The sequence below is a fragment of the Esox lucius genome, chromosome 14 (genome assembly GCF_011004845.1).
Source record: "Esox lucius isolate fEsoLuc1 chromosome 14, fEsoLuc1.pri, whole genome shotgun sequence".
Classification (NCBI taxonomy): Eukaryota; Metazoa; Chordata; class Actinopteri; order Esociformes; family Esocidae; genus Esox; species Esox lucius.
The window spans coordinates 14,960,078-14,984,981 of record NC_047582.1 but is presented as its reverse complement, the minus strand read 5'-3'; the positions used below and the strand labels follow the sequence as shown (position 1 = coordinate 14,984,981).

Below are 24,904 nucleotides of genomic sequence, written 5' to 3'. Positions count from 1 at the left end.
TGTGGCTGGGTCATAAATAGGCAGAAATTCTATTTTCAGGGCTCAGCAGGGGGATGTCACTGAACTAAACCAGGGCAGTAAAAGTATAATCTGAAGTGGAATTAATGTAATGACCAGGGCATTAGTGAAAAAAAAAATGTTTTTTTTACTTTATTCCTGTCATTACAGAAAAATCAGTATCATAATCAACAGTAAAACTTCACTTGGTGTAGACATGAGCAAAACATAGGCACGGGAAGATATTTTGATCAGTGGGTGCCAATGGCTGAGTGGAGGGGGGTGACTATATATCTCAATCGCGCACAACACTTTTTTTGTGGACATCAAAAAGATTAAAGTGACTTTCGAAATCTTATCAGGGGGTGCTGAGGATACAACAGCAGGGGCTGTAGCACCCCTACTTCCCGCGGCTATGGAGCAAGACCAGATTAAGCATGGTAATGGTGTTCAACTTCATTCTGATTTTCATACTAACATGGCAGTTCTTTATGAAATACAGACCAAAATTACACCTTTAGCGTTTCAATATGTAATTTGCTTTATAATACTGTGAGTACTATGATACAAAGCCAACATGAATGATTGAGGTTTCACTATAATGAAGTATTGCCTTTCAGCAATAAGAAAATGCCTTTCTGCAATAAAACCCCTTCAAGAACTGTATTCTTAACTCGAAAAAACAAACAAAACAATGAAAACCGATGCAATATTTGTTCCATTTATAAATATGACAATCACGATCATCATATCCATTATCTTTGAATATCTCTTTCAAACACTCTTTTGACAACTGTTTTTTGTTGTTGTAAAATAACAAGACACAGGAAGAACTCTCTGGTTCCCACACTCAGTCAAGTCACTCCCAAGCCTTGGCCGGAGGCACAGTAATAGTAGTAGTAAGGATTCTTCACTGGGCCAGACAGAATAGTTGTACATTTAATAGTGTGCAGAAAGGGCCAGTCACACAACATACATACAATAATGCCCTCATTTCGCATTTTAGTGTTCCTCTGAAGTGTGGCAGTTTACCAAGAGTAACAACAGCTTTAACAGACAGCTAGGATCTGTGATAAGTATGTGTCTGAAAGGGTTTATGTATGTGTGTGCTATGTAATAGGGAGACTCTGGGAGAAGGATGAGGAATAACATTTAAAACACACTTGCAACTGAATTAAAAAAGGAACTACAGATTGGCAGTTGACTAATAAAAAAAATAAAAAATAAAAATAAAAGACTAGGCACCAGACAATGAAAGGAAGCGTTGAACAGGGCCAATTCATATTTTTCTTTCAAATGGCCATTGGCAAAAAAAAATTCAAAAAAAGGCCATCATCTGACATACATATAAATGGAACTCGTTACGCATGTTGCCCTAGCGTGGGACGAAACTGGGCAAGCGGCTTACACAGATTGGCACAACATCTTCAAAACAATAACAAGGTGAGTGACAGGTCACTGTGCCAGAGGCTGAGGTTTCAGTTTTTCACATCTGAAAACATGGCAAGGTCTGTTTTGACCAAGGACCGGTTAGTTGTTAATGGCAATGCTGTCACTTGATCACTTTGTCCTGGAATAAAATTAGAGGGTGAAGGTAGTGAATGTCTACCTTTACAGAAAACATCTAGTTCACTTTGTCCTGGAATATATAGAGGTTGTTGGTGGTTGCCACAGCGATGATGTTGTCCTGGGGGTGCCAGGCTGTATGGAGGATTTTCTTGTTGAAGTCCAGGCTGTCTACGCTGATCTCATCCTTCTTCCGCTTTCCACCGGCACACACCTTGCGGGGCTTCAGGACCTGCCGTGGCTTACTGCTCTCCCGAGATGCCTCCAAGGTCATGTCCCGCCGCTGGCCTCGGTCAAACATCCTGAAGAAGTTATTGTATGAGCCTGTCATCACAACACTGTGGAGGAAAATGAGGGACAGAATTAAATATTTAGAGTCCGGTGGTGTTTCTTATTTAAGAAAATATTGAGAACATGGCAATGCTAACCTATCGTTCCCATTCCAGCAGCACTCAAACTTGTCGAAGATGCAGTCGTTCTCATACAGTGAGCACAGCTTACTCCTGAGGTACTCATGAACCTGTCATGGACAGAGAAACTGGTCAGAAGACATCGAAAAAGGCAAACATACATACACTGCTCCAAAATATTAAGGGAACACTTAAATCACACATCGGGTCTTGATGAACAAAACATTGAAGATCAAAAATATTTACTATACACATTATGTAATTAGTTGAGAACAAAATGTAACAACGGTCAATGGAAAACAAAATCACCAACCAATTGAGGGCTGAATTCAAACACACACCGAAAATCAAAGAAAAAGTTTCCAACTTGCAAGATTTTCATCACGGCAACTCATAATGTGACTCAGTTGTGTGTATTGCCCCCACGTTCCTGTATGTCTTCCTGACCACAGCTGAGAAGACAGTGGATTGGTGTCCTGGGGATCCCCTCCCAGACCTGGATCAGGGCATCAGTGAGCTCCTGGACAGTCTGTGGTGCTACTTGCCAGCGTCGGATGCACCGATACATAACGTCCTAGAGGTTCTCAATTGGATTCAGGTCTGGGGAACGTGAGGGCCAGCCAATGGTATCAATGCCTTTGTCATTCAGGAACTGCCTACACACTCTGGCCACATGAGGGTGGTCATTGTCCTGCACTAGGAGGAACCCAGGGCAAACTGCACCAGCGTAAGGTCTGACGATGGGTCTGAAGATTTCATCCTGGTACCTAACAGCAGTCAGTGTACCGTTGGCTAGCACGTAGAGGTCTGTGAGACCCTCCAAGGACATGCCTCCCCAGACCATTACTGACCCACCGTCAAACTGGTCATGCTGGATGATGTTGCAGGCAGCATAACGTTCACAATGGCGTCTCCAGTGAACCTGTTGTCACTTTCATTTGCCCCAAAACAGGTGACACTGATTACCATTTGCATATGTTCAAAGTAATATTTATTTGGCTTCTCATTTCAGGTTGTTATAGTGTATAATTTGGGAAAGACCATGGTCTTAGAGTACCCCCTACCAGACTTTTTCCATTAAGGGTTAATCTAAGTAAGGATGTCACGAGAATTAAAGAAAAAATTGTCTACATTTTTCACACTTTCAGTAGGATCAATTGTAACAGAATCTAACTGCATTCACTGCAAAATTGTCATACCTCTGCAAAGAAAGAAACGTCACAATCATCATTGGAAGTGCAGCATCTCTACATCCGGCGCTAATTGACAACATCAGGGAACCTCCATCGATTGTGATACATAACATAAATTTTTTTTAATAAATCGCTCAGTCATGGGCTTTAAATTTGACCCTTTCTCATATCTCCAAAGATGGTTTCGGTTTTTGCAGTAAGCCCATGAGCCATCTAATGAGGAGGCGTTAGAAAATGTTTTTAAACATGCAACCGACATTAGGTTGACTTGACCACAGTTACCTGGTATGTCTCCACAGGCCTGTTCTCCATGTTCAGGTCCCAGATTTTGACAGATAGGTAGTCCCGGGTCATCATGTAGCGCCCGTTGTGGCTGAACTTGACATCTGAGATGGACGAGATGATCTCAGAGAAGAAGGAACGGTTACTGGGGTCCTCCGGCTCCTCAAACACTGGAGAGGAAAATTATATAACATCAGTTAATCAATTGCTATTAGCAATAACAAAAAGTGTAAGTAGCTGTGCTAGCTCGATTTTTCCCAATATAATGTGAAAACAACATTGCAAGGATGTGAATGAATTCCCCAAAACACAAAAGCAATTTGATAAAATGAAGACAAATGGAATTGCATTTTTCTAAATTCCAAAGGTTTTAAATGAATACTGCTTTGGACCTAAAACTGTTTGAGAGTATTCCTTATGGCTAAACTCTACAAAGGATGTCATTATACCAAACATGAGCCACAGGTTAACAACTCAGTGATCACTGAGACATGCTACACTGCAAGCAGATGTGTCTGCAATGTAAGGCTTGCTATAACCAATATAAAGTTATATTTCCAGTCTATTTTCCTCATCAGCAAGAGCACTGCTGAGAGGAAGTAGGTAAACAGCCTAAGCACACTTGTGGTTGTTCCTGAAATCCTGAATTTACTCCCACCTAGTGGAAGTCAACATAATTACCACAGAAGCACTTTCATCTAGCGATTTACTTCCGTTTTTTCAAAAGCTATAAAAACATTTATTTATATTTTTAAACATTTAAAAAAATTATTTGAATGGCAAATCCCCACATCATTCATTTCTAGTTCTCACTTGAACCCAAAATGTAGTGAAATAACAGGGATTTCAATAGCGCTCTCTGTTATTGTTTGATGAGAGGACCATGTTTTACTGAAGCAGGTGGAAGAGAGGGAGGGTGCAGTAGAGGTACATGTGCCTTTTGGTGACTAATATGGGCTAGGTCAGCTGTAAAACAAATTTGGGATTGGAATTACACAATTAGCATTACGCTATTTGACATGCATAATGTTGCACAGTAACTGCAGTTGACAGGTTCCATCAAAATAACTTCTTCCCTCTACAACCAACCTAACCACTCCAACTTGTACTCCTAATATGTTCACCCAGCACAGCCAGAATAGGTCTGAGTCAGGTTCCTCTCTAGGTTTCTTCCTAGATTTCAGCCTCCTTGGGGTGTTTCTTTCTAGGCACTGACATTAACACTACTGTTGTTTGCTCCTTGTCACTTTGTGACAACTGCTGATGTAAAAAGGGATTTATAAATTTGATTGATTTATTGTTAGAACAGTACAATATTTCCAATTGACTGACTGTGACTTCTCAATTACCCTAAAAATACAGACACCGCTCAATCTGAAAACTGATATGACATTGACGCAACTATTCCTGGACCATTAACTGACAGTAGCAGAATAGGTAATATTGTTTTAGTTTCTTCACGGCGGTGCCTCCACAAGTCCCCATTCCACACCCTTTATAGAGCTTCCATTGTAGCAAGTACTTTTAAATAAAAACTTGAATAGGAATGTAGGAAAAAAATATGTAAATTGTTGACATGCATGTAATGAGCTGTCAAATCTTTTGACTTTAAGCGAAACATTTCCCATCCTACATGGCTAGCAGATGGGTAGAAATGATTAAAAGATTAATTGAAAATCAACACTCTCCTTTAAAAGGTTTGCGAACCCTGCTAAAGGTCACTGCGGGGATCTGGTGATCATGGTAGGTACACACATTTGGAGTACTTGTCACATAGCGCAGACTCCCTCATGTCACATAGACGGATGGTGCCCTTGCTACTGCTGTAGACAAAGGTGTTGCACTGGTGTGGATGAAACTCTGCTGCTGTGATCACCTCCGTCAGCTCCTCCATGTTGGCCGGCTTTATGTCCACAATGTCTGGGAGTGGCTAGAGTCAAAGGCTGCTTGCAGACACACTGGAAAGTGATATGGGACATTAACTGATCCTAAATTTGTGATAAATATAGGCTATTTTCCAGAATCTGTAAAACACCCTTAAATGACCTTGAAATGATCATTTAAGAAGCAAAATAAGCATATGGCTAAATTAACAGATGCCTTTTAGAACACATTGCTGAATTAGTCAAGAGAAAGAATATTTTACAGAAATAACCTAGATGCATTCCGCAACTACAACACTTATACCGCTAGATGATTTATACCAGTCACCCTTCTATTTATTAATGGTGATTAGTGATGCACTGATTAATCAGCCAGCAATCCGATTTGGCTGATATTCGCTTATGAGAGGCTATTGATATTGGCCTAACTCCATCTCCCCTTATAATAACCAATCGGGGGAACTGATCTGACTCCTTCCTTCTTTAGGTTATTGTTCATGTCAATAACCTAAATTATAAAAACAATTAGTACAGGCTATTCACTTTTCCATAGCAATTGCTCGATTTTTGTTTGTAAGAGCGTCCTGAAGAAACATCCAAACTATCTCAACAAAAAAAAAAAGTTATTGGAAAAATAGGAATTAAGACACTCCGAGAACTGGGTAAACTTACCCTACGTACACACGGACTGCTCGCTAGAGCTACAAAGAGGAACACTCATTCATTTCCAACTAGAGCCAGCGAATCGCTATTTGAAAATACTAAATGCTTATTAATATTTGCAGAGACGGAGGTTTCCCTATACACTGGTTGTCGCTGGCATAAATTAGGAAGATAAGCCCTGCCTGAGTTGGGGGTGTGCACGCTAGTTTCGGCTCAGCGATAGCTCGCCAGAGATCAAGCGATTTGTAAGTTGCGCGAGCCGACAGTGTGCACATAGCATTACAGATACCGCAGGCTTATTCAAACTGCATTTGACTATTGTGCCTCCTACTCATGGAATGTTTTGCAGCGTGGCCTTAAGTTAGTAGCCCTGGTAAGTATAATTCAATTTAATGTCTGATAAATGAATGTTTTACATAAACTGCGATTGTGGTCTATGTCTGTGAATTCGGTGTCTTTCAAATAGTTGTCATTCGGGGTTCAACTGCAAAAAAAGACCTAGGTCTCAGTTTGTTTCCCTTGTATAAATAAAGGAAAATAAATAAAGGACAATAAAAAAAATTACAGGTAAAAGCCTTAGGTGCCATGTTTGTCTGCAGGTTGTGGCAGCTCCAGACTAAAATGAGTACCAGGGTACCCCTACATCGACACTCATTCAAGATAGTCTGCGTTTCACGCTACAAACAAGTGTTTTATGTATTGCAAAAACAATCTTGCTTGTCAACTTTAACTTTTCTTAACATTATTTGATAACATTTTAACTTGGTTCCCTAGTAATATCCTAAGAACTCTCCCTCAATTAACCATTCTCTAAACCTGTTCATGACTCACCTCCCAGACTCCTAAAAAATGCAACTAGATACTAACAAATGAGGCAATATGAATTCCATGTACAGTTTACATGGAATGGTATATAGTGTAGCTGGATTTATAACAATCCCTCTCCAAAACTAATAAGCACAAGCAAATTAATAAAATCAAAATATAACTTTTTATATTAGATGTTCTTTACATTAACTTAGTTAAGCGCCAACCATTTTTCAATGTGCTGCATATAATATTCTCCACGTTATGTAAATAATTAAGTAGTTTTATAAATAGGCCTATTTTGTCACAAAACAACACTCCAACCAACAAAGATATTAGGTAAATAAACAAAAACAGATCGTTATTGGCCTGTGATCTGCCGCCGAAAGGCAATCATCAATAAGTATACGCCTAAAAAAAGAATATCGGAGCATCCTAGTGGGCATGGTTTTAGAACTCATGACTCTTATGTATCAAATGGTAGAATGGGCATCTGCATGTACAAAATGCTCCTACAAAAAAAATCTTCTGACATTTCTTATAAAGTTTTGGACAATTAAATATTACAGTAGAGGTAAACATTGCATAGTAACCCCCATCCATTAACATCCGACAGAGGATACTGAAGCTGCGGTCGGTAATCTCCTGGTGCCAAAGGTTAATGCGCAGGTCGTCTGCTGACAGATATGTCTCATGGTCACTGTTAATTGAGATGGAGTTGATGTGGTAGGTGTGGGCATTGGCAAACACCCTTCGTGGGCTTGCCTCCACCATGAGGTCCATGGGTCTGAACACAGGCACCTGCAAGGGCACAAATCACAGTCAGCGAGAAAGGGCTTAGAGTATAGGAAACTACCACAGTGACTGTTTCTCAATACTACAGATAGGGCCCTGTGTATTCAGAAATCATTGGACCTGCTTCAAGTGGAACTCCCCTTATTCATACCAGATGCCCCAGCACTATCCTCAGACAATTGCATCCATTTTTGGATAAGCCATAAATAGAGAAGGAACCATGTACTACATATATATCGCTGGATTGTGAAAATCCTAGGGGCCTAACTTTCCAACCAGGCATATGATCAGCTAGAGAAACAAACCCGAAGCGCAGTGACAGTGTTGGGGTCTATGTAGCGTCCATCCTCTTCTTTTAGGTTGTAACCCTCTGGTCTCTTGTCTCGTTCGCTGATCTTCCACAACTTAATAGTTTTGTCTGCAAATCAGAACACAGAAATAAAACATTTAACACAAAGGCTTAGTGAGGTCATGTATGTATCAGAGTTTACCAGAGGTGACTAAAAGACTCACCATTAGTGGACAACAGGAACTGAGCAGCATTCTTTTGGGGCAACCAGCGTATTTTGTTGATCTTCTCCTCGATCTCCAAACTCTTTAAGTAGTCAAACTCAGGCTCATGGCTCTGAAAAGTGCTGTAAACATTATATTCACTACGGCACTGCGGCTGACTCTTGTTCTGTTGGTAGAAAGAAAATCACAACAGAAGGGTAGAAAAGGTTAGTCTTACTTTCCACATAAAAGCAAAATGTTTGTCAAACTCCAAGTCTAAGTCTGGCAACCACACCTCTATTTCCTGCTGAAAGATGACAACCCTGCCACCCTTGTCTCCTGTGGCTAGCAGCTCCCCTGAGTGGTTAAACTCCACAGTAGATATGATGTCAGCTGTACAATGAGAGAGAAACAAGAAATTAGACCATTTTACTTCCATTCAATGCATGTTATCAGTAATGACTTGTTGGTTATATTCTATATTATCAAAGGAGTTAGCATATGACGATGCAAATTACTGAATTTGAGGTCTAGTTTCTTAGGGCTGGATGAATGTCTGATTTAGTTAGGCCATAGCATCCCACTGAGGATGTGATTGTATCCAAAGGGGGGAGACAATGATCAGTAACCTAGTTTCTGCAGGCTGCAGCACATTCATCCAACAGCAGCCTAGAGGCCTTTCACACACACACACACACACACACACACACACACACACACACACACACACACACACACACACACACACACACACACACACACACACACACACACACACACACACACACACACACACACACACACACACACACACACACACACACACACACACACACACACACACACACACACACACACACACACACACACACACACACACACACACACTACAGAGAAAGGTTGCAGCAGGAGGCCATTGTCTGGACTGAGAACCCTGGGGGCAAGGGTGGGGGTATGTGAGTGGGTGTATTGTGTGCAAGGGGGGTACAGACACGAAAGCACTTGTGAGTTGTCTGTATTTCAAAGTTTAAATTGGTAGAATACACATTATAGCAGAGGTCAAGCATTGCAAGATGCTTGTAAACTGGTTTCCATGCAATGCAGCTAATTACTATTCCAAATCATCAACTGGTCCAAGTATCAATGCACCCCAAATTACAAAATTAGGTAGGTAGAAAATTGGAGGGGAAAATGTGTAAAAATAATCAATTGTAGTATGAGACATTGGAACATTTTACAAAAGCTACAACACCATTTTACTTTCCTGTATGTTTTCAGAATATATATATATATATATATATGTTGTTTTGTAGACAGGAAAGCTGTCAGTAGATAGCAATGCCATATATATTCTGGGCCCCTGTGAAAAAGGTTTCACCACATTCAGGGTCCTCTCTGAAAATATCTAGATGGTCCAGCATACTAGACCCTGTCTGCAGATATCTATGCGACCAGTGCATAACTTCTCTTTGAGTCTGCTATAATAAGACCTCGGCCCGTCTCAGTTTAATGGCAAAACAAATCAGAGACAGTAACTGTTTAAGTTCAGTTTTATGCAGCTTGTGAGAACCTTGGGTGCAAAAATAGAAGTGACCTCGCTGGTCACAATGTTTTCAACCTGCGTTGGTAACTAAAAGTGATGAAGAGGTTTCACCTGTGCTTGCCCTGCTTGTATTTTACTGAAGCAGTGCTTCATTCCATTTCCCAGGGCCCCAGATTTTCTGCTTCTTCCAGCACAACTCTTTCAGGTTTAGACACATAGTTGCTACTTGTCACCAATTGCTGCTAAATTTATGGATAGTTGCATTTTTTGCTTTATTAACAAGTGTTTACACTAAAGGAAGAAATGTAAGATAACTGAAACCTGCAAAACATTACAAACTCTTCACTATCCATGTTTAGCCAACAGCAGGCTAGCAACAACTTTGGCTATTTTGCTATCCTCTCAATCAGCAAGCAAATATATTTTGTTTTATTTATATCTTTAGTTATTTAGATTGTAGGCTAATCATTTCCCTAACCAACTGAAGATAGTCATTTAACACTATATTACAGACACTAAAACTACTATAGAATAGTTACTTGTGGCAATGCACAAAGCGCCCTAAACATTAATATATAGTCTGAAAGCTTACCTACCAACTGTAAACTGAAAATGTAACAAAATAAAATCAGTGAAGATTAAAAAAAAAACAAAAAAAAAACACCACATGTATAAAATGTAATTCATTTAGAATGAAGTGGTGTTGTTCATCTCTTTGTAACCTAGTGTATTGGATCAATTATTGTTTAGGTTTCAGATTTTTATGCCTCTGCTTTGGGTTTAGCTAACCACCTTTCAAAAATTGAAAAAACATTTAGATACTATATGAAAATTTTCCAACCACAACAATAAAATAACTCAGTGAGCACCAAGTTATTTCTGACTCAGTTAGAAAAACCTCAGAGCTCAATGTTTTTAATGTTGTGTCCATCTCTGTGACGGACACTTAATCATTTTCAATGAAGGTCCAAGTTGCAAGCCAGCAAATGTGTGGCACACCCCACTCTCCAGTTCACTGTCACTGTGTGTACCACTGTGGGCAAGTGGAAAAGAAAATTATCTAAGGAGGTCTGATGTGGTTATAGCCGAGCACAGAATCTCAAGGCTACAGATCTCTCTCCAGAGACGTTAATGTTACCGTTTTCACCATACGTAATATAGACACATTTGAAGGCTAATGACACTGTTGCAAACCTGCCTGGACATGGTTACAAGGAAAAACTTCATATTGCAGCATTTGATTGTTCGAATGGTAGAGAAAAAACCTCAACAAACTGAGATTCAAGCTGACCTTCAGTTACAATGTAAAACAGTTTTAACTTAATCTGTTGCCAAAATAATAAAACAGGGTTATATGGTAGGATACCCACTGCTGACAGAGACATAAAGTCACGATCTTTCTGTGGACAAGAGACCAGATTAGGCTATAACTTTCTAATAAAGTACACAATCTCTCAGTTTACAGAAAACAAAATGAACCCTTCAAAGAAAAGAACACCATGCCAAACAGTCAAATATTAGCGAGATTCAGTGAAGTTTTGGAGTTGCTTTCCTACCTCTGGCATTGGATGCTTTGAACATGTGCATGGCATCATGAAATCAGGAGAATAAAAAATAATATTGGAGTCCATTGTCAAATCCAGCATCAAAAATCTGTTTTTTATTTTAGTGTTCTTAAGAGGCCAGCAATGAGTCTAATGAATCTAAATCTATTAAAACCTGTGGAGATATCTGAAAACAGCAGTTGGGACCCAAACATTTTAGATATTGGAAAACTGGAGCAGCACAGAGGTGCAGGAAACTAATTCATATAATTTTAGTCATTTACCACTCTTATCCAGAGCAACTTTCAATAAGTGCATACATGTTTTAAGAGCTAGGTGAAATGACCACGGTTTAGTAGGAAATACATTCTAGAAATTTTGACTGTGTGAAATTTTGACTGTGTGAACCGGGGTTTGAGCATGACCTGAAGTTAGGAAGAGAAATTCTTGTTACTACGCAGACAAGAGCCATAGCCTTGAAGCGGATTCAAGTATCAACTGGAAGCCAGTGTAGAGTGCGAAGAAACAGGGTGACATGGGAGAACTTGGGAAGGTGGAACAAAAGGCTGGCCGCTGCATTCTGAATGAGTTACAGAGGTTTGGTTGCACATGCCGGGAGCCCCAGCAAGAGTGAGTTGCACTAGTCCACACGTGAGATGACAAGTACCTGTGCTGCTTCCTGAGTGAAATAAGTTCATATCCTATGAATGTTGTAGAGCATGAACCAGCAGGGGTGAGTCACAATCTTGATATCAGCAGAGAACAACAGCTTGTCATCGAGGGTCACACCAAGTTTCTTGGAACTCTAGGAGGACACTGTGCAGCTGACAACCATGATGGAGATGTCCGGGAGCAGACAGGCCTTCCTGTGAAAGAGCAGCAGCTCAGTCTCATCAAGTTTAAACAAGGTGGTGGGCTGACCTCCAAGCAGAAATGCATGTCACCTGGGTGTCGGAAGAGGGGAATGAGGGAAAAAAGCTGAATGTCATCTGCATAGCAGTGATAGGAAAGAGGATGTGAGGATATGACAAATGTTGCGCTTGTAATAGAGTCTAGGTGAATGCAGTTTTATTTTTATTTAAAAAAATATTAGGTTCAATAATATTAACAGTGAATGTAAAAGCATTTTTTGGTGAAAGCATTGAGAAGACATAACTCTGGTCAATTTCGACATAAAGAGACAAATGTTATTTATTTTCAAGGAAGTTCAAGGGTGCCAGTACATTTGTACACAACTGTATGGTTTTGGTACAGACTGAGCTCAGTCTACCCACTCAACAGCTTATCAAAGATTCCAGGCAGAAGAAAAAAAGAAGCTACTAGCTCATGTCCTGTGCTCCAAGACAAAAAGCAGCATATCAACATGTTGGGAGTCAGCGGAAAAAGCCTAAGCCCACAACAATAATTAAAGGCTAAGGCATATATAGGCGGCTGGTTTACACTCAAACAATTAGCAGTGTTCCAAATAGAGATTGTCATGTTGACAATGCTTATTTCTCAGCAAGGAACAATGTGTGCATCATCAGTTTTGAGGATTGCACAAGAAATACCCTATTCTCACTCTTGTTTTCTGATTAGCTCAGAGCTGGCGTCTAACAACTTGTAATCCAGCAAACGAAATGCTAAGCATTAGACGATAGCCGTGGGTGGTCATCAAAACCCTGCATGAGGTGAGTAAGCTATCAGAGGTAAGATGAGTGCCACCAGGTCGCAAGGTCGACAATCGCCAGTGTGCCACAGCCTCAAGCCTGCACTGATTTGGAGCTTGAAGTCTTCAGTCTGGCACAGGTGCACACATGCCAAGAAGAAACAGCCGTTCACACAGCTTGTGTGCTTCGGCAATGATGTCATCGAGTGAAATTTGAACTCCAGAAGCTACGTGGTGAGAGTTTCTCTAGCTGGCACATTATTGTGACATATGATTTAGTTAGATATACAGGTATATTGACTCTTGTAAAAGCTACTTAAGTGGTTAAATGAAATCATATTTGTTGTCTACCATTGTCTGATTAGCTTTGTTAACATAAATTGAATAGAAACGTTTAGCTTTGAGCCTCTGAGTCAACGTTTGTGCACCAAAACAATGGACCAGATGGTAGGTTTAGCAAATTAGCTATTCAGATAGACATGATTAAATGAATAGAAAAACACTTTTTGCATGTTGCTCATCATACTACAGATGATGCAAAAGCATCATCTGTAGTCTGATGTACAACAGGCCTAAACAGTGCATTTTTGGATATACAATTACATTATGAAACTTGGAAACATAAATGCCTGCCTGATCGGCAATGTCCAGCAAACGATAGCTACCGAGATTAATGCTTGAATCAAAACAGAAAGATAGCAATTTTGCCTATAAACAGATCGTTTGATCAAAAGACATTGGGCATGGACTCGACAATATAAAAAAAAAAAAAACTACAGTGGACAAGAGACATTCTATAATGTCCTCAGTAAATTTATTTGAAAGGGGTTAGCTAGCAACTAGGAGTTTGTCTTGCTAGGTTGGAGAAACACATTGATGCTATGTAGTTTTTAATATGCCTGAATCATAGACTGTATATATAATGGACGACGCCCTTTCGCTCTTTTCCATTGGTGAAAAATGAAGCCACCAGTGTCCTGATACGACGCTGACATCTTGGACTTGCGTCTGCGCAGATAGCGATCTTGGGACCAGTTCTGCGCAGTAGTTATGCGCAGTAGCTAGAAGGAAGTAAAGCCCTAAAGCCGCGAAATCAACGGCCCCACCCCTGTGCCCCGCCCTCACTCTCCCTCGCAGAATGCGCATACCGTAATCAATCGCAAGTCCAAGTACAGTACAACCTTTGCTTGTTAAACCTAGACGATATGTTATAGCCTAACTTACATCATGTTTAACCTTAATTTAGAATAGGCCTAATACAAAAATAATTGGTAACTTCTAGCTAACGATCACCTGCTAGCTATTAACATGGCTATTAACGAGGCTTGTTGTCTTTTAGCTAACGTTAGCTAGCCCATTACATGTATTTACTAATTAAATAGCTTATAAATTTAACTTACCGAAAAAAATTCAAAGATCGATTGGAAATGCCAGATCGGTTAGCACAATGTACTGCAGAACAACCCATTATGTCCGTGTGAAATTATAGAAATTTAGAGATTAATTGTAAAGTTCCAATCTCCTCAGTCCTCCGAAGATTCAGTGGCTCCTCGGCTCAGATAGCGGTCAATCACAGCTGTGAATCACGACGTCACACCACCGTTTTTAGAGCATTAAATAACTAACTAAAAACAAACTTATTTTAAAAACAAACTCTTGAATTTACATTAGCGTGATACAAACTACAGTAAATGACAGAAACCAGCTTCGGAAAAAATATATTTGAAGGGTAATTTAATTGTTTAGTTGGTCTCGCGTCCCATTGAATAACATGGGGAGGGCGGGGTTTATGACCTATACTGGGACCACTCACCAGGGGGCGATCGAGACGTTTTGGCTTCACTTTTCAGGGCTTGTGCGGCACGCTTGGCCTGAATATACATTTTTAAGAATAAAAATATAAAGCACTTTTAATTGTCCCGTGTATGGAATATGCTATCCAAATAAATAGCTGTGCCATATACACTTGGTTGCTAATGTTATGTAGCTACTTACTATTTTGAGAGCTGGCCAATGGGTGACTCTGGCCTCTAACGTCTTTTCCAGTTACGTTTTGGAATGTAAAAAAACCCAAAAATAAGTCTCCAGCACCCCTCGGGTTATGAGGGGGCGAAATTCAGATGATCAACCATATATCTTGGAATTAGTTCAGGGACTGGGTCATTCACTGTCTCCAGCACTGTAATCAATAGCTCCCATTCGTTGCAACAAAAGCATTCCATTTCGGTTGGCATTAGATTGCACAATCCACAGCTACCCCACCATCCTTCAGACATTCTGCTCAAGGGTTGGGGATGAACTGGTTAAATTCCCCCCCCCATCTTCAGCTGCGGTTCTAGCCTCTAGTTTGGTCAATTCGTTCTCTCTGTATTCTGGTTCGAACAAGTAAGACTATCTAGGGATGCACGATACTGGGCTCATGTATTTGTACTCATAGAAACATGCAGATTCCACACACCGATACCTCATCAAGGAAACATTTAGGGAAACTCGATGGTTGTGTCCCCCTGGACGCATAAGTATAGAATATAGAACTCAGATTGGTAAAGCGGGACTACAGAGATGTCAGCAATGACAAGTAGAGAGCAAGCTCTGCTATATTGTCAAGAGGAGGAAAGGAAAAACAATTTATCACAGAAACTTTGATCAAACCTCATTAGACAACACTGCGCTGATTTCAATGAGTATGCTAATGCTGGCAGTGCAGAACCACAACAACAGCTAACTCCAACACTGGAGAGGCAAAATAAAATGTCCAGAGACAGAAAAAAAGGTAGCCATCGTCTGAGCGACAACTCAGTATTGGTGCATCCCTAGTTCTATCCCTCGGGAAAAGTCTTCTTCCTGGTTGTATTTATGCATTTTCTTTTGTCTCTCAAGCAAGTAAACTTTGACTTTCCGGAGAAGACCACTGGGCTTGCTGGTCATTTACTGCACAAGGAGTTGTGATATAGGATTACCCCAAAAAGCATGCACTGACGCATATCTTGAAAATCCATCAGTAATAGTTGCATTCAAACCGAAAACTGTTTAATTTTAGGTTTACTGTAACGTAGATGCATAATTGTGTGCCGTGTCGGTATAGCTTCTTGACATTAGATAATTGTGTCATGCATTAACATCATGCCAAGATTGAATATTTAGCTAGACACCATTAATCATTGTGTTAAATAGTTGCAAAATAACCATAAAGAGTTTTATTTGAGGCTTACTATAAACGTAGCTACTGAGGTTTGTAGCCAGCAAAGTTTGTCTATCCTGAACAAATCCTAATGCATAATTTGTTTTGGCCGTGTCGTGGCTCAAACACCGGCCCCAGATGCATGGAAGTCTGCAACTCTAACCACTACACTATTTAACAAGGGGTAGTCAGTCACTCACTCTCCAAAAATTTTGGGACGCTGTGTAAAATGTAATGAAAAACAGAATGCAAATAATTTGTACTATTTTAATAGAAAATAGTACAAAGGCAACATCAAATGTTGAAACTGAGAAAGAATACTGTTTATTGAAAAATATATGCCCACATTGAATTTGATGCCGGCATCAAGTTTAAAAAACCTGGGACAGGGGCAACAAAAGACTGGTTGTGTAATGATAACATGTTTTAAACCTGGTGGAATATTCCCCTTCACAACATCCACCCAAGTGAAAAACACTCTCCAGGAGGTAGGCATATCAGTATCCAAGTCTACCATAAAAATACTTCACAAGGGCAAATACAGAGGGTTCACCACAAGGTGCAAACCATTCATAAACCTCAAGAATAGAAAGGCCAGATTAGACTTTGCCAAAAAACATTTAAAACAGCCAGCCCAGTTCTGGAACAGCATTCTTTGGACAGATGAAACTAAGATCAACCTGTAACAGAATGAGGCTTGGAATGGCTCATGATCCAAAGCATACCACATCATCTGTAAAACATGGTGGAGACTAGTGTTTATTGATGATGTGACAGGAGACAGAAGCAGCCGGATGAATTCTGAAATGTATAGGGATATATTGTCTGCTCAGATTCAGCGAAATTCAGCAAAGTTGATAGGATGGTGCTTCACTTTACAGATAGACATTGACCCAAAACATACCGCGAAAGCTACCCAGGAGTTTAAGGCAAAGAAGTGGAATACTTCTGGCAGAAAGAACCACAAACATACAAACAACTGAAGACAGCTACAGTAAAGGCCTGGCAAAGCAACACAAATGAGGAAACCCAGCATTTGGTGATGTCCATGAGTTCCAGACTTCAAGCATTCATTGCCTGCAAAGGATTCTCAATTTTTTTTATTTATGATTGTGTTTATTTGTCCAATTACATATGAGCCCCTGAAATAAGGGGACTGTGAATGAAAGTGGTTGCAATTCCTGAAAGTTTCAGATTATATTTTTGTTCAAACCTTTGAATTGAAGCTGAAAGTCTGCACTTCAATTGCATTTCAGTTGTTTCATTTCAAATCCATTATGGTGGCACACTTATGGTGGCAAAATTATTAAAATAGTGTTAGTGACCAAATACTTCCAGAGCTAACAGTATTAACAAGATCCAGAAATGCTGCCGTCTTCTCTGGGCCCAAGGTTATTTAAGATGGACTGAGGTGAAGTGGAAGTGTCCTGTGGTCTGACAAGACAACATTATTTATTATTTTCGGGAATCATGGGTGCCGCATCCTCTGAGATAAAGAGAGGGACCATCCAGATTGTTATCAGCGCACAGTTCAAAAGGCAGCATCTGTGAGGGTATGGGAGTGCATTACTGCACATGGCATAGTTGACTTGCACATCTGTGAAGGCACCATTACTGCTGAACAATATATACAGGTTTTGGAGCAACATGTGCTGCCATGCAGACAAAGTGTTTTTCAGGGCAGGCCCTGCTTATTTCAACAAGACAATGCCAAACCCCATTCTGCACATATTACACCAGTAATAACACTGAACTGCGGTCAGGCCAGAAGACTAGCCTGACTGCAGTCCAGACTTGTCACCCATTGAAAACATTTGGCGCATTATGAAACTAAATATGACATGAGGCCCAGAACTATTGCACAGCTGAAATCCTACATTTTAAGAAATTAAAAACATTCCACTTTCAAAACTACAGCAACTGGTCTCCTCAGTTAGAGTTTTATTAAAAAGAGGTGATGAAACAGTGGAAAATATGCTCCGGTCCAAACTTTTTTGAAATGTGTTGCTGGCATCAATTTGAAAATAGACATGTATTTTTCCAAAAACAATAACATTTCTCAGTTTCAACAATTGATACTGTCTTTGTACTATTTTCTATTAAATATAGGAATAAATGATTTGCACATCATTGCATTCTGTTTCATTAGCATTTTATGCAGTGTCCCAAATATTTTGGAAACGGCATTGTATTATAACACCTAATGCCATTACAGATGTCAAGTTAACAAAGGATTCAGCTGTTTTTATGTAAAAAAAAACCTCAAACGTATTCAATTCTGGAAATGCAGGTGTACTGACCATGACATTTTAATCTCAGTCAACTGCAACAAAAACAAAGTTTTCCTGTTAAACAGACTGATCAGAAAAGTATATCGCTATATTACGTGTCCATGTCATTATTTAAAATGTATTACTTTTGTTTCCTTCGTCTCTCATATAACCTTTGATATTTGAAACCTATGTTGTCATTTATTCACTAGATTTGGTAAGAAAATTACATAGGTTTGGAACCTTAAACAACTAAACACAACAAACCGAAAAATGCTTCATTCAGTTAAATCGATCAAAATCCCAATAATATAATAACGTCTCGAAACATGGGCTGATTATTTGGAAGGGAGATAGTCCTCATTAGGAACGTATTCTTTAATTATGTCACTCTACCTTCGGTGACAAGCATTTTTTTGGTAATTGTTTGTTCCCTCAAAAAAGGACCCTGCCTTATTGGTTCTCGTCAGGAACATATGACAGGTACGTGTCCCTTGACATTGTTTTCGATTCACAGTACCTGTTCTTTCCATGATTTTTTTTTTTTGCGTGATTTCTTTGCCTTGCACGATGCCATGTTTGGGTCCCGCTCTAAAATGGTCTATGTATTATGATAGCAAGAATTTAAGCGGGAAGTGAAAAAGATGACTAGCAAACCTTTAAATACAATATTATAAATTTAAATGGGGGGCCAGTGACTGTCTTTGCGTACTGGCTTGACGTTAGGTTTTCCTGGCCTCGGGCCAGTAAGCCATCATTAATGTTGAACCTTGGAAGCTGTGCTGTTCTTCCTCTTTTGCAATTGTAATCTGCCCAACAGCAAAGCCAATATCACTGGCCTGTGCTCATGGTTCTATCAGGCCAATTTAATGTACTCTTTGTACAACACGCAACTATTTTGTCCAATCTTGGACATGCAAATCAAGTCCGGCAACGAGATTAAAGAATGTCTGTTGAGAATAATTAGCTGATTTTGTGGTGTTAGTGTATTTTAGTAGATTTGGCAGTGATTTGATGTCAGTTGCAGTTTAAACCCAAACAAAAAAATACTGGCTTCAGGAGATGTTTTGGTGACAAATATATTGCGCTGAAAATAAATCTTTCAACGATCCACTCCGGTAGGCTACCCTACTACACATGTTGATGGTGCTGTGCGCTCTCTCTCTCCTCTACTGAACACCATGCACACTCTGAAGATGCTTGCGCGGCTAGTCTGCATACAGTGTGCTAGATTCATTGGCTGGCTCCGACTAGGAGGACAGAGAGCTCTGACAGACAATAATAATCCTGACAGACAATGTATATACCAAGAAAATGCTATGCATGTGTCTAACAAAAGTTATGGTCAGGATTATTTTTTTCCTAGATATGGCGACTATGGTTTTTCCATGCAGGAGAGACACAGTAAAATTAACACAGCAGAAACACTGGAAAGCAGAAGCGGTCTGAAATATAGGGCACATTTAAAGCAATTGGCTGATACAGATTACATTTTTGCATATAATCGGACCAAACCAACTGATGGCCGATATATTTAGCTTAAGAATGTCAGACGTTGGCTGAGTTGGAAATAATCCAGAATAAGACAACACAGAATTTTGGTTATGTACAGTTACATAGCTGCCACGACCGGTGTGATGAAGAGCAGCTCCTACCTTCAGCAACGTCATCATCAATAGCGCCCTTCACCTGTGAGAAGCACCACTGCACGTCATTACTCCCACCTCCAGCTCCTGAAATGACAGACGTTAAGTATTAATAGCCATATGACAAGTACAAACGGCAAATAAAACGTACTTGCTGTGTCCTAAGCGACAATGCTAGAAAATCTGTTAGTAAGGAAACAAAATAACAGAAATTATGGAAATAATAGCAGAAAAACATTTATTCTGAATACTTTTGTTTATTTTGTGTGATAACAAACTATAGTTGCTCGTCTTATCATATTGAAGAAAAAGATTCACTGCTGTCTTTTAATATAATACGGTGTTGAAATAAAGTGGATTTATTTTATTGATGTTCCTGCTTTGAACATGAAGATTTCTGAAAGCTAACGCCACACATGAATATCCATTAAAGTCAGTCAACTAGCACTAGGCTGTCTCAAAAGCATCTAACTTTATCAAAAACTCATCCAGGCTGTGTCATAACAGGTGAAGAGTAACTGGTCCTGACAGGTTTTTAACACTCATTGCACAATGAAAACTTGATTTGCACATTTCCACATGTAATCATTTGTTATTGCACAATGGAACAGGTTAGATTTGTTGGTAATAAATGTGTCTAAGATGCAATGTGGCTAGGTACTCGGAGAAAACTGCAGGAGGAGCAGGAATAAGGTGGTCAATACTAAAAGTCCTATTGATAAAAGGCAGTACAATAGGCAACCATATCAAAATGTAGCTTCCTAGCTCATACTTTCCACATCCTTGGTAATTTGAACAGGACTCAACATATGTTTACAAGGAACTGGCATATTAACCTATCCAAGAAATACGTTGATGAGGGTGTTATGTTGTGCAAGCACTCTGGAAATTACTCACTAGATACGAAAACATTGGCTCCTCAGATACAACCAAATGCCTCAAAACTCACTGGACGGAACCAGTATTTCCTCTGGAAAATGTTCTTGCTGGGAGGGGGTGGTGGGAGTCACACTTAATTCCTCTAGGCTTTTGGAAAAATATTTCCTATGGATAAGCTCATTGATAGAATCATGACTTGAAAATTAAAGTCATGATTCTACATGCAAGTTTCTCTATCAGAATAGGAGGCTAGGGCAGAGATGTCTTAGACGTGTAAACGCGCACTTTAAACAAGGTACGTTTATATAGACTAGGCATAAAAATAATAGTATTAGTTAATACTGCACATTCAAATTAGATGCAGCTTCAACATGATTAGATTGAAGTGTTTTTCTTGACAGCTGCAAGTTCAGTGAGCATTGGTTTTGAACTGCAGAGCATTTGAAAAAGGACAAATTGTTCATTACCTGTATATGGCAATTAACAAACCATTAAACCAGTTTTGTCTACGTCACATTTGCACAGAGAGATGTCTGAATCACTATGGGAGGGACAAAATATTTTAAATGTATCCACTCTGATGCCAATAAACTGAGTGCATAGGTATTTTACAACATTCTCATTGCACAGGGCAGTAATGCCGATGTTCAACGTTGCTGCCTGCCTGTTTCGCATGCCAACAGAATGCTGTTCTTTGTTACGCCACCGTCGGGAGGGATGAGTGTGAGAGGGGTTCACACACAGCCACAAACACAACTCATGAAACAGACAAGTAGAGAGTTTGAAATCAGGACAATAATGATTCATATTAGCATTTGGTCAAATTATGGTTAATTTCTTTTAGCTGATGCAACCAATTAAAAACATAACTCGAAAAGCCTAGAGAAAGGATCTTAGAATGCAACCATTTGGTTGCCATCTGGAACCCTGAGGTGACTGACCCTAAGCATACTGTTAAAGCAACAAAGGACTTCCAGGGCCAAAAGAGGAATGTTCTTGATTGGCCAAGTGTGAAGTCTGAAGACAAGACTGAAGGTTAAAAATGCCATGAAACCATGTTTTATTTAAAATCTAATGTGCTGGAGTAAAAACCAAAGCATGTGCCACTATCCAGATACCTATGGACTGCACTGTACATTGTGTGAGTGTAAATGTAACTACGCTGCCTGGGCCAAAACTGATTCAAAGTATGGTTTGTTTTCAGAATTAGCTGGTTATCTGCCTTTGCAACAGTAATATTGAAATAAGCATCATAGATCATTCTGTCAACAGGTCATGAGGAAAGTATACAATCATTTAAGAAAACAGGCCACTAGCTGGCAAATTTAAAATGCAAACATTGTATCTATAGAGCACAGTCAACATTTGAACCAAGTGAATATCATAACCTTAGCCAAGTTCTCAAACCCGTACAGCAGGGTCCGGTTATGACTTGTGTGGGAAACCTGGAGCTCCTACATTACATGATTATTAAATCTATTAATTGAACAAAGAATAACCAGCCTGTAAACAGTAGAACTTTCTTTGTAAAAGTGGAGTAGGCATAGATTTTGGGTGCTTAAATGCATCCGCTAGAATTTGTTGAAGGGTTAGTTTGATTGAAAATAATATTTGGATGCAACTCTCCTTATGGCTTATCCATATTCCAAGTAGACAGGGCAAACGCAGCAGTCTAAGATTTCAGTGTCGTTTTGTGTTATAAAATGGGTGGTTCTGCCAAATCTACAATCAAAAAAGTAACGCAACACAATTACTTTTATAGATAAAAAACGCAATTACTTATAGATATACTGGCTATATGCAGTACCATAGATTTGTCAGTTTCACTATATTATATTTGTCTTTGTGCCATTTTCATTTCAGTATTTATTAGCATTTTACGCAGCATCCCAACGTTTTTGGAAACAGGTTGTATAATAACAGTATATAAAAAAGAAAAGGTTATGTTTTTGTAAAGTATACTTTAAGATAATGACAACAGAGACACAAATCAATATAATATATTCATGAAAAATTGCAGCAGTGAGGAGTTTTTGGAAAAAATAACCACAGTAGCATTGCTAGAGAAGAATGTTACTTCTTATCGAGCTAGTTTCTGCGCCTTCAAATACAACTTCCCACATTTTCTTCTTATTGCTTTTTTCAATCTGAACATGTGACATTTTTGTGTCTGTGGAGGTTGAGATGCTACATATGTTGACTAGAGAGCGACAATTACCCAGTGTTGTGTATTTCACAATAAGGCATTCTTTATCTTTCTTCCAGCCTGGAAGAACCCCCCCCCCCCCCCCATCTAAATTAGTCTACTATTTTAAAATCTGATTCTTACATATAAGCCAACCCCATTAACAGAATTATATTTTTGTATGTATATATAACAAAAACGGAATCTTGAGTACATGGATGGCAAAATGTATTCTGGAATATATATGTATTGCCCCCCCCCCCTCCAGCAATATTAATCATACAAAACTTTATAATAATACCCCCCCCCCCCCCCAGCTGCCTTATTGCCCTTGCAAACCGGTTACCAACACACTTAAAGCAGAAAAAACTGAAATGTGATGTCATGCTAATGTAAGCATATGCAATAGCAACAAGACAATTAGAATTCAAGATTCAAACCACCCGGGTGATATCAGACCATTTACGGCAGCGATCACATCACATTGCTTTTTAGTGCTCTAATTGCATTGGTAACCAGTATATAATAGCAATAAGGCATCTTAGAGTTTGAACTTAGGGCTAAAAACTAAGAAAAGCTCTTAGCAATGGTAGTCACCTACCACACCCACGAGTGCCAAATATGATTTTAGGTCAAACTATCCCTTTAAAAAAAACGTATTTTTGTGACGTTGGATCTCCAGTCCGCCCACACAAGTCGCTACTTGACTCCATTGTATGTGGATAAGTTGGCTAACATAAAAACGGAATCTTGAGTACATGGATAGCAAAATGTATTCTGGAATATATATGTATTGCCCCCCTCCCCTCCAGCAATCCCAGCACGAGGGTAAATGGTACGTAGACAAATGTGGATAATATTCACGACATGTTCAAGAACACATTACACATCCAGCAATATAACTGACTCGTGCGGCTGAATACATGATGGTGCATTACCAGATAACATCGTGCAGATGCATGGTGCCGGTCGGAAGGAGACAGTTATCATCAACTCCCATCGCGGGTCATGTAGCGCCACACTAACGTTAGTTAAAGTACCACCATAGATCAAGGACGGTGGCACAACATTTAGGAATAAGAATGATAGCTAGGCTAGCTTACACTCACTCAAATACTGCTAACGTTAGCTTGCATAGCTAACTGTACAATAGCCATAATTGTAAATGACCGTAGCTAAATTTAAGTATGACGCGAAGGTAGAATAACGTTAGCTTTCAGCATAACTAGTTGCATAACGTTAAAGCGTCATACTCGTTATATACACTAGTTTACTAGGTAGCGTTACAGTATGTGTGCTTGAGAAGAACGTGGCGCTAGCCGCTAACGTTACTTATGTAGAGCTACTGCTAACTGACGTTAGCCTGCAAAGTTGTGCCCCAGCAAGGATGGTAGGTTAAGGGCCAGTGGTTTACAGTACTAAACGTTAATTACCACAAGTAATGTAAATTATACATAAGCAGCTAGCTAACTGTATTATATGGACGGCGTTAGCTAGTTAGAACTAGATAGCTAGCTAGTTATTTGCTGCCTAGTAATGTTGCTAACGAACATTAGCTAGTTAGCTAGCTAACTTATCCAGCTAACGTAAACGTTACAGCCGCCCGGTAGCTTTCCTAGCAGCTAATGTTAGGTAGTTACTGTAACGTTACTCTTTCCATTTACCTGCCATGGCGAGAGGGATTCTCGACGCGCACTTGATTCCCGGGCTTCTTTAGCCGGGTATGCACTCGTGCAATCAGTCTCACTCAAACGAAGGAGTTAAAGCATAGACGTACTGGGCCGCCCTCCCTCCTGCTTTCTCGGACTCTCCCTTTGCCAGTTCGTTTTGCATGACCCGGTGTGTTGGGTGGGCGGAGTTTAAAGATTTTAAAAAACGATTTGATTTATACCGGGGACACTGGTTAATGCAAAACGTACA

The 24,904-nt window shown here is 39.7% G+C and overlaps 1 protein-coding gene across 1 annotated transcript; it reads right to left on the bottom strand.

Annotated features, from left to right (window-relative positions):
- Nucleotides 1-125: 125 nt before the first annotated feature.
- Nucleotides 126-24,814, bottom strand: ppp2r2ab (protein phosphatase 2, regulatory subunit B, alpha b). Its single transcript, XM_010893907.4, has 10 exons — nt 24,649-24,814; nt 19,930-20,007; nt 8,384-8,481; nt 8,110-8,275; nt 7,902-8,014; nt 7,425-7,602; nt 5,204-5,368; nt 3,449-3,618; nt 1,992-2,083; nt 126-1,901 (listed from the first exon to the last, which is right to left on the bottom strand). The coding sequence occupies exons 1-10, from the start codon at nt 24,653-24,655 to the stop codon at nt 1,622-1,624; spliced, it is 1,347 nt and encodes a 448-aa protein (XP_010892209.1). The 5' UTR covers nt 24,656-24,814; the 3' UTR covers nt 126-1,621.
- Between the last annotated feature and the right edge of the window lie 90 nt (nt 24,815-24,904).

Bases quoted from the DNA above. Each gene is read 5' to 3' on its own strand.
- ppp2r2ab (XM_010893907.4), bottom strand. The intron at 8,276-8,383 runs GTGTGGTTGCCA...TTCTACCAACAG, and splicing joins TCTTTCAGCAGGAAATAGAG to AACAAGAGTCAGCCGCAGTG. The intron at 7,603-7,901 runs GTTTGTTTCTCT...GTGCCCTTGCAG, and splicing joins ACACTGTCACTGCGCTTCGG to GTGCCTGTGTTCAGACCCAT.